General features: G+C 36.6%; 1 protein-coding gene across 2 annotated transcripts; it reads left to right on the forward strand.

The window, feature by feature from the left end:
* Positions 1–456: 456 nt before the first annotated feature.
* Positions 457–8897, forward strand: LOC118789573 (NEDD4 family-interacting protein 2-like). 2 transcript variants are annotated; one of them, XM_036546054.1, is made up of 8 exons: positions 457–695; positions 1475–1628; positions 1768–1898; positions 2319–2406; positions 3311–3435; positions 4455–4521; positions 5511–5616; positions 6585–8897. In XM_036546054.1, the coding sequence occupies exons 1-7, from the start codon at positions 660–662 to the stop codon at positions 5612–5614; spliced, it is 705 nt and encodes a 234-aa protein (XP_036401947.1). In that variant the 5' UTR covers positions 457–659; the 3' UTR covers positions 5615–5616; positions 6585–8897. The 2 variants fall into 2 exon arrangements, with proteins under 2 accessions (XP_036401947.1, XP_036401948.1); XM_036546055.1 differs by having other exon boundaries at positions 7178–8897.
* Positions 8898–15694: the final 6797 nt, after the last annotated feature.

Consider the following 15694-nt stretch of genomic DNA (forward strand, 5'->3'; position numbering starts at 1 on the left):
TACATCATCCAAGAACAAGAAATGATAATAAAGAACAGAAGGACAGTGGTGACAGTGAAACAGCGTATTCAAATATTTAGTATTTTACACCAAGGTATAGAATGCACACTGTTAACAAACACTTAACATTGATTCCAATAAATGATTAAGTATTATGAGCTATACATGTGTTATGTTTGTCCATAGTGCATTCTGCTGGTGGAATTTTCAGAAAAAAAGGAGGAATTTGGAAATTAACAGAAATTCCGACACACACACATACACACACACACCAGCTCTTTCAGATCAGCACGATTATTTAGTAGTGTTATTGTTGTTGCTGCTGTTTTTTTTTTTTTTTTTTTTTTTCCCATAAATTCAGTGCATTTGAATGCAATCGTTTACGAAAAAGTACATAAGCTGATCATGCCCGTGAGCTCAATGAGCAGGAACGGCCATCCAGATGTGGTACAGATCTGTGCAGTTGCACAGCATAGGTGGAATAACGTTAGCACTGAGGCCACTCCTGTGACAGTTTCAGCACCGCTTGTATTGCTTTGCAGAAAGTGAGGATGTATTTAAGTGTGCATGGGTGAATGATTTTGCTTTTAGTTTAGTTGTAGAGAATCCAATTTAACTGACAATCGAACATTACAGAGCCTAGCTAGCCAAGTGACAAAATGGAAGAGGACCAGGCAGCGAGTCGTTACCAAGTGGTAAGGCAAAGGAAATGGTTAGCTAGCATGCAATAATTCGTCATTTTAATCAAATTTAGACCATTATAAACGTTCTGTTTCAAACGTAGCTAACAGTTGTTACTCGGGCAGCAAAGGGGTATAACTTAGCTAACGTTAGAGGGTAAGATATAGGTTTATCATTCCTCACTTCCGCATTCACTAGCTGGCTAGCAAGCTAGGTAGCTTGTCAGTATGAATTAGCTAGTAAACGTTAGCGAGCAACAGCAACAACCAAACCGTCGGGTTGTTAGCTAACTAGCTATAATGGTTAACCAGATTCCATGCCCATCAGTCTAGCTCGCTATTATTCTACACACGGTTTTGTGTTAGGCGTGTTTGATTACATATCTACTTAGCTGGCTAGCTAGCCAATGCCCTCTTCGCCTTTGTTTATGCCACAATACACCTAACGTTAGCTCGCTGGTTAACTAGCTAACAATCGCTTTTCTCTGTAGTCAGCCTGAAGCTGGCGTTTCAGTATACTAGCAAGAATGAAAATCAAATGCTGAGCATCATTAACGTCACTATGTGTAAATAATGAAATGTTTTCACATTTGTTCTATATAAATCTTTGAATGTTTAGTGAAGCAATTCTGGTACATTGCTCAAAGCTACAGTGCCTCACCTGGGAATTGACCTGCAACCTTTGGGATGCAGTTGCAAGCCCAGCTAAGCTCAGCTCCCTAAATAGTATATGAACAGATGAAATGAACAGTACAACGTCTGTTGAAAGATATGACTTGTCTTGCTGTATTCAGTTACACAATGAGGACGATCCCTCTGGAGTGTCCACCAGTCCTGAGGCGTCCACCTGCACCCACATAGCCCCTGTGGAAGAAACCATGCCAGTGGAGCCCGAGGCCCCACCTCCTCCTTATGCTAGTGTCGCTTTGGGAGCAAGTGCACTTCCAGGTGTGATCTAGTTTCATTTCATTTCATTCATTTGGTTGCATACATCACACTAATATCAGTATCTTTTTTTTTGTCTGTGCTCTGTGTCTTGCTCTCACTCATCTTACTAATGGAAAACCTTTCACTTGCACACCCACAGAGAGCAGCTTTGGGTGTGAGTTCCCTGTGCCACCCCCATATAGTGTTGCTACCTCCTTGCCCACTTATGATGAAGCAGAGAATGCCAAAGCTGCAGCTATGGCAGCTGCTGCAGTGGGGGTGTTGCAGCAGGTAAATCCTCACCTGTCTTTATGTCTAACTCTAAGCATCCTTTAAAAGGGACTTACTTACTAGGGAGTTTGACTTACAGGAAATCTCATTGTGTGGTTTCAGCCTCCCATTTATTTACAGTATTGATCATGGTAAATACTTATATGCACAGTGGTCTGTAGAGATGGTATAATATTCTCGTGTTCTCATTACAGTATTGTTGGTCTGAGTTGCCTCTTTCAGCAAGAAGGAATTTTTCAGAACACTTTGATATGAAAGCAACAAACATCCACATTGTAATAGTCTGATCTAACTTAATTTATTTGAGCCCTCAGCTCAATCAAGTCACACATGTGATTTACTTTGAAAAAAAGTAAGACTTTCACAGTAAATGTGTGATCATGTCTGCACTCTTCTAAGAATTACTTCACTTTTCAACAGGAAGAAGTTTTTCACCCTCGAGAGGACTTTTGTGATGCTGATCAGCTTAGAATTGGCAATGATGGAATATTTATGCTGGCCTTTTTCAGTAAGTTACTGATTTCTACAGGACGAACTTGTTGTTTTGTATATTCCATTTGTATTAGTACAGCTGTAAATATTAAGTATTTGAAATTGGTCGGTGTCACCTAATATGCGAGTGGTAGCAATGCAGCCATGTAATAGTACTGCGCCATCTGGTGGTGTAGTGTCTATGTGACACAGCAATGAGAATTTCAGTTTATTTACATTTAAACCAAGCTAAATGCTAACATTATAGATTTTATAAAGGCACATTTGCCATTATGAAGAATGTGCCTGAACAGAAAAAAAATCATTAGATCTGTAGTTTTATGCAGCCTGAGAACTGAGCAGCATTAATAGTGCAAAATTTGCTTTTGCACCTCAGGGTACATTCTAGTCAATCACATCCACTTCTGTTACTTTTTCAAGTAATGGAAACATGAAAATTGATTTTATAAAGAAAAAAGGCATGAGATATATATATATATATATATATATATATATATATATAGATTTTTTTTTTTGCCAAGTCACAGTAACTTTTTCAGTGTCTACTGAAATTACTATGTGTTTAACAGGGTAATATTATCTCAGACATGGTTCTTGGCTGTAAAATAATAATTTTGTTTCCATTCTTGGTTGTAATATTTATAATGAACATTGGAACTTAATTGCAAATTGTTCATAAAGATTATGCATCATATGCTTTTCATTAGCCCTCCTCATAGTCTGACTGTGTGGTTTCACAGATTCCTCCTAAACAAAGACTATTGCCTGAGGTGGTATATTTTTCTGGAGTTCATTTTCTGGAGGAGGTTTGGTCTTTTGTAAAAACATGCCGGGGACCTTGTGTACAGTTTGTGTTGCATGGTTATTGTAAAACTAACAGAATGTTACATTTGGCCTTTTCAATGTGCTCCTCAAAACAGTGGCCTTTCTTTTCAACTGGATTGGCTTCTGCCTGTCTTTCTGCCTGACCAACACTATAGCAGGCAGATATGGGGCCATCTGTGGCTTTGGGCTGTCTCTTATCAAGTGGATCCTCATTGTCAGGGTACGTGCATCAGACAGGAGAATTGCCATAGGGGTGTTTTTTTATTTTTTTTATTTTCATCAACTTTGACTGTTCATCATAATATGCTTTAATTTTATTCCTATATGTGCATTGACCTACTAGCAATAGATAGCATGCTTCAAAACCGACTGTTAGATAATATGGTGGCATAAGTAGAACAGTTTGCGTCACTGCAAGGCCTCTGTGGCGGTATCTGATGGGATTTGTCTGCTGTCTGAATGGGGGATGCCCATGTTTCTGCCAAAGCCTGGCATCCGCGCCACCCCCTCATCACACTTGTCACAGCAGAAAGAGCCCTGGTGTCACATCACAGTTCATTTAGCAATCTTCAGCACAGCATTCAAATTCACTGAACAGACAGTGTGTTAATGAATTGGACTTCTTGTGACATTAGGGGTGATTTTGGTGGGGGGTTGAATTGTGTGTGTGTGTGTGTGTGTGTGTGTGTGTGTGTGTGTGTGCGTGTGTGTGCGTGCGTGTGTGTGCGTGGGGGTAGGGGTAGGGGTGGGGGTTGGGGTGGTGGCGGGGGCGGGTGCCTGCAGGTCAAATCAGAGGAGATTTGGAAGGTTTTGAAGAAGGTTTTCTCAAAATTGAGAAAATTTTGGAACCACACCAGTTTCAGTGGAACTTCAGATTCAATGAAATTATAGTGTCTGAGGCTTTAATATTTGGATCAGCAGGAGGCTCTTGCTCCAGGGTCAGAGGTTTCTGTGATGGTCTGAGCTTTGACAGGAGCTGGAAGGTCAGTTGCACAGATAGGAGACTCACTTTGTAATACTAGAGTTAAAGGGAAAGAATGGGGACTCTCAAAAGTGTTGGCACACACATTTGTCTAGAAGAAAACAAAAAACAAAAACAATACTGGTGATATCTGAATATATACTGGATGTCCATACAGCTTAAAACATTTTTAACAGTACTCATAATTGTGTTTCCATTGTTCACATAAGCATGAAAAAATAGATTCAGTGTGTTAATTATGTCTGTTTTTGTTTCAGTTTTCTGATTACTTTAATGGATACTTCAATGGGCAGTATTGGCTTTGGTGGATATTCCTTATTCTTGGTGAGTTATATGTACAACATTCAAATGTAAAAAAGTAAGTTGAACCTGCTGCTACTGTCTTTTGAACAGGGAGTCAGTTATTTGGCCAGTGCATTCCTGTGATTGCCTGTTATGAAAATATGACCTTTGGAAAATGATGAATGTTTTGTATGTGCCACAGATTGTTGCTGGTTTGCAAATCTGTTATTGAGCAGTAGCGGATGTTTTGTTGCAGAAACAGGTTACCAACATAAAGGTTACTCTCTGGTGACACCAAGTGGTTCAATTTTTCCAGTGTTGAGTGACCAGTGATAAAATACTGTCAAACAAGGGATACCTGTGTTACAGTGACCACATTGCTAAAGACACATTTCTGAAATATGTGCTGCCTAATTGAAAGTCCTGTGAGTTTCACAAATCCATCATAAGGGCTCAGTACTAAGAATACTAACACTGTCAAATGTTTGAGACAAGAGTATATTCAACTAATAATAAAGTGAATAAAAGGTTTATAGGGGGAAAATGGTCAGTGTTCAAGAAACCTGATAATTTCCAGTAATTCCCAGTTTTTTTTTTCCCATGTAAAATCTTCCATTTTGAAAATTCCCAGAATTTTGTCACCCTACATGAAAGACACCAAATGCTTACTGTGTTATACAATAAAAGTTGTCCAAAAAGCATATATGCAGACTGCAAATGTAAGGATATTGATTATGAAAGACGACAGTTATCATCATTTAAATTCAGAACTTCATGGACTTGCAATATAAGTTAGGAAATAATCATACATCCTGAATTTTGAGAACAGATTTAACATATTTAATGAAGGCTGCTTGCCAGGCAGGCACATCTGTCAAGGTTACAACTCCACCTGAGAATAAAACTCACTAGCTTTTAGTTGAAAGCTGCATTTATGCCACATAGCTCTCCTGCAACTGAACTACCTGTCTGAACTAGCTAGAGTCATGATTTTGTTTATGAATTTTTGTCTGTTTCTGTCTATTTTGAAGGCCTGTTGCTCTTCTTCAGAGGATTTGTGAGCTATCTGAAAGTGCGTAACATGTCTGAAAGCATGGCAGCATCTCACCGAGCACGGTTCTTCTTCATGTATTAGTGGTAATTATTATCTGTACTTCTCCATCTGCACCATTCACAGCCATTCACTGAAATTTCCCACAAATGTTTCAGGATGCTGGATACTTGGATATATTGATTACACTATAAATAGTTTTATAATACAATCAATAATATTACTGTAAAATATTAATTTTAAATGATTAGAATAGTATGGTTTGTATCTGGTAAGTAACCTTAGTGCTTTGCCACAACTCAGTTACTCAGTCAACTCATTACAAATAGAATTTCACACAGGACTTTAATAATGTTTAGTTATTTTTCGGTAAAGTTTACCAAGAATAAATATGCAAATAAGCCTTTTAATGCTGAGTGTTTAGGAGGCTTGAACTAAATTAAACTTAAAATTGAAACTTGAACAAGTTCAACCACACCTCAGCGACTGAAAAAATGAGCACTAATTCACCCTGATTTTTCTATGCTTCCACAGAAACATGAAATCAAACACAAAATTGCTAGGACAGTTTGGTTAGTGTTGCAAAAATAAAGCTATGGAAAATGGTTGAATGAGCAAAGCACTTACCTTTCCCAGGCTTGTTTAGGAATTTTTGGTTATTTCAGTCACTGAAATTTGGTCTGGATTGTATTTTTCTGGGAACAACTTTAGTTACCTTTTAATTTTATTCCCTCTCATAAAAATATCTTTTAATTTGGATATATTTTGCTTTCAAAATGGCCTGCTTACCTGTCTCTGTAAAACATTTGGCATATCACCAGCTCTGCATTTCTTACTCTGTCTTCTCTACTAGATGCTCTTCAAGCTAGATTGTTTCTCTCAGTCAGTGAACACTGTTATTCAGTGTGCAACTGGTTCTCTCTCAGTGCACTTTCCCTTTTTTATGACTTAATACTTTATTCTGCTGCTCATTTTATCCTTCAGTTCTTGCTAATATACAAATCACTGGTGCTTCTCTTGCTTCTCCTTTTATTTTTCTGATTGCAATTGTCAGGTGTCCTGGAGAGGGTCCCTGCTCATCACTTCTCCACTGGAGTACCTCAAGGCTCTATTTTGGGTTCACCTGTTTCCCCTTTAAATCTAATGTCTGGGTACTCTGATTGTTTCCCTTATTTTGTCATCTCCATGCAATTTGTGTATAGTAACAGTATCTCATTTCATTCTCTTCTTTATCTCACTGTTCTAACAGATTTTAGCAAGTCTGTGGGATCTCTTTTTGAAAGAATTCCCTCCAGTTAAAATGGGACATTCCCGAATCTGAAAAACAAGAAAAAAAAAGTCTCCTTAGTGCATCATCCCATCTGCTGACGTTGCCATATATCTTGAATGTATGTGTCTGTTTGCCAACACTTGTCTGTCTTCTGCATGCTTTTAACTGATGCAGAATTCTGCTTCTTACTATTCTTAAAAAAGCTTAGCTTTCTTCATTTGGTGCTTGTTCCTGCTCATATTACATTGCATTCAACTGTTTGGACAGCATTTTTTGAAAGACTTTGGAAGTTATACATTTGCCCACACACTGTACATTGGGGTAGCTTTAATGAAACTGAACATTGTCATATGTTTTTAAATATTCTTTCTTCATAGAAGACCAATCTGCAGACGTATTGGCATCTAGACCTGTCATAATCACTTGTGAAAGTGGAAAAAATCAAATGTTGAACAATCATTTTAAGATCAAATGTTGCGTTATGCAGTCCTTGTGTTTTGGACAGCCCTTACCAAACTGGAAAAAGAACACAACACAGAAGCAATTTATGTACCTATGATTGGGTAAACATAATCAAGTTTATTGTGGAGGTAGTGGAGAGGTAACCAATGAGATATAAGAGTCGAGACATTTGTTAGGTAAAGCACTTTTACTTCAGAGACTTCTGAGAAAAAAATACGAGTGTATGAGTGTGTGTTTTTACATTGTGATGTATCAAAATTGGCTTTATTTAGTGTATTATCACTACAGCATAATAATTTCAATACTACAGTCACAACAGTGATTGTTTTGCAGCATGTTTATTAATAAAACATGGTTGTGCTATCATTTCTATTTACCACAAGATTTCCTGTGTGCAGCCTCAAAAATTAATGTGGCTCCTGCTTCTAAAGTGCCTCAAAATCCTATAAGGACTAAAGGCACTATAGTAATGTATTTTGTATTGTATTTAACCAGGCTCAAGGGAACAGGAGCTGTCAAACTAAACTTCTCAACTGTAACTAAGTGCATACATTAAACTTGCTGCCAGATATTTCTAAGCTGAAAGGAGTATGTTAAGTCACAGCCTCATTAATCTTCCAAATTGTATATGAGTGTAAACATGGACCTATCATGCGATATCAACAGGCTTCATCTGTATCACAGTTTCAAAAAAAGAGACTCAGATATACAACCAAGAAACTCCTTTCAATTGTCCCTTTACCAAATTTCTGAGTTCAAATTATAGCTTGTTGTCCTTTATTTTTCCCAGTTATTGCCTTGGTAACTTCCACATTTTTTATTCAGTATGTATGGACTTAAAATTCGTAAGGAGAGTTTTCTTCCTGTGATCCTTCAGCCAATCTTTTAAGCTGCTCATATGATCATGACCGTGTATGTCAATAAATGAATGCACTATATACTAATTACTGTCTAGGTTATGACCGTCTTACTCAAAGTAGTACATATGTGTATAGCATTAGGAGTCTGTTTTGGAATGGAATTTTTATTGTATTTTTGCACATTTTTTGTAAAGTCCCTGTGCAGTACTGTGCAATTGCAAGATGCAACAACAGTCATTCTGTAAATGAGTGGGTGGGTACGTTGTTCCCACCTTTTGGTATTCTTCACATTGAAATTGATGGATGGCTTGTAGATGGCACTGTGCAACAGGGCTAGCTGGGAAAGCTGTAATGCATTTTAGCTTGTAACTATATCTATCAGTGAGCCAGTGTACGCTAAACTAGGTAATATCAGCCAGATGATTGCAGACATTAGCAGTTAAAACATATATTGTAAATTTGTTTAGGCAAAAGGATAATCTTGACTGCAGGCTTTGGCATGTGAGCCAACAGTCCATTTGAATCAGAGCATGGCTGGTGCATGTTAGTACAGTAGTGCCGATCGTATTAATTGACTTGTTTTCTTGATGTTTACTATTACATTGTAAGGCATACAGACTCCTTGGGTCCTCCTTTGTAGCCAGTGGTGACAGTTTGAAAATTTAACAACAATAAGTTGACTGTGTTGCATCATAGATGTGCCAAATGTGAAACGACATGTACATGACTGCACAGGGACTTCATATATCAGTGTTGGTTATTTTAAAATCAACACAATTGTCTAAACTGTGAAATCTTCTGTGTCTTACATTACATGATGTACTTTTTAATTTATTCATGTAAAGTGTATTGTTGGATTAAAATTTCAAAACAATTCATGGTTTTTCAATCAGTTGACTGTGCAGTGCTGTAGTATGTTATTACCTTTACAAACATGTACTATATGTTTGTGAGTAATAATTTTAATTTTAATTTTTCAACTTGAGTTGATCATTTGTTTGTTTTTTGTTTTTTTTTTTTTTTATATCTTGACAAGTCTTGTAAGAATTCAGTAAAGTTAAGAATATATGCTGTCAATGTTTAAGCATAATTTAATACAAGAATATCCTCCTGAGCAATATAAAGTAGTTTCAAAGATGTTTTAAACATATGTGCATCTTACATTTAAAATGTCCTATAGTTAATAAAATTGAAAGATTTGTCTATTTTCATGTTTGTGTAGTTCCGAGAATGAAAGCACATTGGTTTGGTTTGTTTTTTATTTAATCTTCCTCATAAGTTAAACTACTTCACAAGGGTCACAGCCAGGCCCTATACCCCTATAGTGTTTAAAAATCTGTATTTTAGTGAAAATGTATTACCACATAATTTTGTAGAATGTGCATTCATGCAGTGTTTTAAGGTAATGTTTTCAGGATTTGTCTGGTTGCACCTTCAGGCCTGGAATTTTAGAACTTTTTTTTTTTTTTTTTACATGTGGTGTTCAATAATGTACTCACAGCCTACACCTATTCATCTGTATAAGGGTGTCTCCCAAATAAATTAAAAATAATATTAATGTTAATGTTCTCCTTAGATTTTCTGCATCGGTACAGCACTTATAAGTGGTATGGATTATTATTGGTTGTTTGGTTATATTTATTAAACCTCTCTGCTTGTGTTATTTGATGTTATGTATTTTGTTACATGAATGAAGATGAGATGAATGTCAAATTCAGTAGGATTTCTGTACTGGATATCACATAATCTTAGTTTGCCTCATTTATCTCAAACAGCACTGAAAATGTGTCAGTATTCTCATATGACTCTAGGGGATGACTGATCCACATAAATCGTTTGCATCGTTTATTATCACAAGAAAATGTATTGCTTTGTAATGATGGACAAAAGTAATCAAACTTGATTTTTTTTTTCTGTCTTGTCCTCGGGCCACCTTTATAAATTTGTAATGAATGACCTATTTACATAACTCCTTTCCGGCTGGCATATGTCAGCTGTTATGTAATTTTTAGATTGTCCAATAGCTTTGTACTGGAAAACTAGACTGAGCTGTAGAGGCACAAAGTACAAAGTAAACTGTGAAACAAAGGGTAGTCATGCTGACGTTTGCTGTCGGCAGCATTTTGGAGGTCTGTGTCTAGCTGTGACCAAAAGAAAGTCATAGCATTGATTCTCATGTAGAGTGCTTTCTGTCCCACCATGGTGGAAGTTTTTGGCCTCAAGTAAACCATGCTCATTAAACTTGAGCTTTAGAACTGTTGACACCAAGACAGGTATTCATGAAAGAGTGCAGTGAGCTGAGTTTAAACCCGAGGCACTGGTATGTTCTAAGCACTTCCTGATCAAAATGGAGCTGGCATCTGCTGAGGAGATAAATGTGTAAGGGAGGGGTCATACAAGTGTTTTTGAAACATCGGGAGGATGCATGCAGAATGTCACGGGTGCTGTCCTGCTTGGACAGGTAATATGCAAAATGCGTGGTATGTCAGTTACTCTGGATACGGGAGGCTGGTAAGCAAATCATGTAATGTAAAGTAGAAGCGCACACTGAATTCACATGGTAGAATAACTGTTTAATGAAGCCGTGTGATTTGACGTTATTTTAGGCACAGAAATGGCCATTGAAATTGGAATAGAATCACGAGGGTCAGGGTGGAGTCTTTTTCAAAGAGATGATCAAATTGCTCTGAACATTTTAAACCACTTCTGAAGTACAAAGACAGGTATTTACCATGTTGTGTACGAGTAAAAAGGGTCTTCAGTCTCTGCATGCAGAAGCTAGAGTCTCTAGCTATCATTAAGTAAATGGTAACACACATCTACTCCTGTTTTTACAATCAGAATACAAGCTGATAGACCATATCCGTAGCCTAAACCACGCAATTTTTTCTTTGTGCTATACCGTAGACATGCAACACTAGATCACAGAGTATAGAGTTAATTCATATGAAGATCACAGTGTCACAAAACTGTGTTGAAAGCCTTGTTCATGGTGATGAAACTGTTGGAGGAATTTGAAACCTTAGCTGAGCAGGGCATAATCTTCCAGGACTTTTCAAATGCATTAAGGAAGCCGGTGAAATGTGTTTGATGTTGAAAATCAAAAGTTAAAAATTGTCCTGAAAGTTGATTTAAAAAATCCCATGACTCTGAAATCTACCTGTCATTTTACAACATTAAAGGAATGTACATTATCAGTTATATATAACAATAAATATCTTAGCTGGGTGCTTTAGGTATACGTTTTAGCATGTTTTCTAGCTGGCATCCACAGTGTACAATTATAACCTTTGCACAGGCCTCTGTTTAATGTTTATAGTGCTCTCCGTCTCCGTCTACCACATGTTGCAAAAGGAACTGCTAACCATATGCTATGCAGTCACTCCACATGCAAAAGTTGTAATTCAGTGTTTTATTGATTTATAGTGCTTTGGAGCTGCCCTTATCAAGACAGGGCATGGCACTGTTTTCCAAACTGATGCTGGTCATTGCAGTAAGACATATTGCATACTGATTGTTTCTGTACACATACTGTCATACAGATATATTTTTTCATTAAAAATACAGTGATTATTCATGAACATGCCTTGATTAATCATAGTTTATATAATATAACAATTGCTGGTGTTGCATCTTGCTGGAAAAGCAACATTTTCTTCTAAATTTCAAAATAAATATGTGAGCCATGTAAAATCTGTAATAACTTCATTCCATAGATTGTTTTGGAACTGGAAGAGCTTAGTTCAAAGTTGGGAGTTCATGCTGCAAAGCTAGTTATCCACTGCTGTAGTTGACTTTACAAAATGAATTACATTGTTTATTTCTGGTTATCTACCCTTTACTGACTGCATAGAATGAGATTCAGTGTGCAGAAATATGAGCAAGTGAAAGGAGTTTAGGCCTATGTAGCAAGTAGGGGTATTATTTATGGCTATGTTGCTGCCAATGTCTCAGGTACTTCCTGGTGTGCCATTTTTGACAAGAGTAATCTGTCCTGATGATATACAGTTGTACTTGGCTTTGTTTTTCATAGAATACTTCCAATAACTGTAAGATGACCTCAAAATATGTGCTGGAGGCTGAAAACGCACCCAAGTATTATTGCTACATCCAGTCCTGGTCTCCAAGGATGTTCTGCAAATGTGATATCCATAGAGGCCAGTTTGTTTTGTTATGTTAGTCATATCTGTGTAAAACTCCACTCATGCCAGTTATGGGGGAGGGTTTGTTTCTGTGCAAACATGAATTTCTCCTTCATGCATTTATTGTATTTCTCTTCAGTGAGCCACTCTTTTGTTTTGCACCATGAGCAGCAAAGACAGCGTACCCCGTAATGGGAAACACAGGCATTTCAACCACTTGTCTGCTGTAGTTAACACTGTAGCACATGTAAAGCAAATATAAGTATTAATAACTTTAACTTGCTTGTAATAATATTAGCCGGGCAGGTCAGCTACACATATTGTTGCAAGTAGTAGTTAAATCAAGACGTCTGATTGAGAATAACATTAGCTTCAATGAATGACCGCTCTGTGACATCAAACATATTTATACCCCCCCCCCCCCCCCAAACTCACTTTTGTCCTCTAACAGTGAGTTTTCAACATCTTCCAGACACACCTATCCTTTGAAATCCTTCAAAGATGCTATATAAATGCAAGTTAGTATCATTATTATGCACAACCTCAACTCTCATGCTAAATGTGCAGAATAATTGAAGTTGATCCGTGCACTGTATTTGGATATTCATAATGTAACTTACATTCTTCTGGCTACACTTCAGGATTATGCATATAAATTATGGCTCAAAAACAGTATACAGAAAAAAAAACTACAAATATTTCAGATAGCTGTGGCTGTAGTGTTTTATTGTACATGTAGACGATCACAGTCAAACTGGCAATTCACCATTAAAAATCATTCTGGATAAGGTAAATCAAACAAGCTGTTACAGGCAATCTATTTGGGAACTGCAATATAACTAAAATAGTTTTAAAATGTAGAGGTGGCATTTTATAGGGACAATTCCAAGACTTACTGAAAGCAAGTGTATGCTCACTCGTCTCTAGTAAAATAGTACCCACATAAGTTTTAAAATACAACCTGTTCCTTAGCTTGCCCTCAGGATGATCCAATCAAAGTAATCAGCACTAAAATAAAATCTTTATTTTATGCCAAAGGGAACTGCACTATGAATTTGTGTTTTGTCATTTACAGTTAGTAAATACGTTAAAAAAAGACAATGCTAAAGATGAAATTTGTAATAATTATATAGAATATGTACAAAAAAATGGAAATGGAGATGAGTACAGGGTTAGCTACACTGTCAACTGTAAATTCAACAGCAAACAGGGAATTTGCATGTCTGGTGCTACAGTTGCACTTGACATTTGCATGGGTAGGGTTCAGTGATGTCTCAGTCAAGTCTACATCAATTCAGAAATCCTATTTTTTTAGCTCTTAAAGTAGCCTGACTAGATCTGTGTTTATAATCGTGAATGTTTCTCAGTTACCCATTATTTCATAACAGAATCTGAATTATTGACATTTTAATATATTTCATTTAATTTATGTTTATTCACAATGAGCAAAGTTTTACCACCCATTTTACGAGATACATGGGTACATAATTGAAGTCTGAATCCCAAAAATTGAAACTCCCAAAAAGTCTGAATCAGACCCAAAGTGTATATTTATTAACTAATAAGGAGTGGAGCTGTCCTTTATCTTCAGAACAGTTTCAAATCATTCTTGGAATGCTTTCATACAAGTTTTGAACTGTAGTAGGACATTGGACAATTCTTTAAAAGGAAAAGCCTCCAGTTCTTTGAGTGATTAGGGAGGCCTTGAAAGGTGGTTGACATCATCCTGGCGTTGATGAAACCACTCTTGATTCCATTTAGCAGTATTTATGGAGGCGTTAGCATCTTGGAATATCAAAACTTGAAGAAACAGTGTTTTTACCATCGGGTTCACCTGGTTGCACAAAGTAGTATAGCTTCAGATTGGTCAAAGTCAGTTGATGTGTTACTGATTTCTTTTATGACATTCTGGAGAATGAAAAGGTGTTAACCCTTATACCATTATTTGAATACGATTTGTAAACACATTTGTAAACACTAATTGGGTGTGATTGATTCATGTGATTATAAACCATTAATGTTCTGTCTCTTCTTTTCATTGCTTCAAAGATGTTGTGCCTTATCCATAGTTCAGATCTTTGCTTTATTCTGTGTTTATTGGAGCCAGCTTGTGTAGACTTCCTAGAAACCTTAGACTTTAAACCTTGAGCTGTTTCCTCTGGGCATTTGTTTTACAGTACATGATCATGTGCTGGCTAATAACAAATGTAATATTGTTTCTCAGGGAGATTTTGTTTCCTTAACACTTGGTCTGTTAGTCTATTTTGAGCTTTCTAGTGAACTGGCATAAATCAAAAGTGATACAGAAGCCATTTAAGGAACTAAACAGATAAATAGAATATTTTTGAGCAGCACAACAGTGTTAACTCATTAAGGTAGATCTTAAGAAACCATTGCCTCTTGAGATGTAATGGTGTGCCATCCTGAAAAGGTATGGGATAGAGATGTAATACAGAATGAAGACTTGGGTACTTCTCAGGGTATCCTACAGAAATAAACACAATGGCCCTGAGGTCTAAATCCTTACAGACCTTCCAAACTCATTTGACCAAAATCACATAATAAATGATGAAACCTGCATTATTTTGTCCATTTTCCTTTTCTTCTGCCCCATCTTCTTCTGCCTCTGCCACTTAAGGATGTCTGAGGTATGCATTGTACCATGTAGATGGAAGGCTAAATACACAGTAGTTTGTATTACAAGCATTTAATTTAAGTTTGAATAAAAATGAGGGTACACTTATGATGAAGTGAGATAATAAATTGATTGAGCTGTTTATTAATGTTGCTGGTGAATACCCTACTTTCTACGGTGTCTGTGTATTTATACCATACTTCCATAGCACCATAAATAACCTTGATCATCTCAACGTAGTTAGCTCACCAGATAACTGCATATTCAAATAGTGGGCCTTGCAAATTTGTGGTGGTGATACACTGGGGGAGGAAGTAACTGATACTGATGCAGTTTCTTTTTCTACCTACTAAACATGTAAATAATTTCTGCTATGCTGAAACATGTTTACTGAGGGTATGGTAACTGGTTGGTATGCCAGTAAGAAAAATGTGTAGTTAACATTAGCAATATTTCGCTGAAGGGAAAAGATAATTAGTCATGCATTTGGTTGAGTACCGTGTTCAAAAATAGTAATTTATTGTTAATTTTTAAATTTAGTAAATATTTAATGAATATTTAATGAGATGGTTGCTGTGTGTTTGGTTTGCAGGTTTGTGAAACTGAAAGCTCTCTCAAAGATATGAAATATTATTCATGATTATCCCTTGGATACAGGTGCCTTTTATAAATGTAAAATCATATTGATTAAAAAAAGCACAATATTTCACTCATGTTGAAGTTTATTATGCATATTGAAATAATTTGGAATGGAATTTAGACTCATCTAGAGTGAATTTAGAGTGAGAGAGAGTG

The sequence above is a fragment of the Megalops cyprinoides genome, chromosome 14 (assembly GCF_013368585.1).
Source record: "Megalops cyprinoides isolate fMegCyp1 chromosome 14, fMegCyp1.pri, whole genome shotgun sequence".
NCBI lineage: Eukaryota > Metazoa > Chordata > Actinopteri > Elopiformes > Megalopidae > Megalops > Megalops cyprinoides.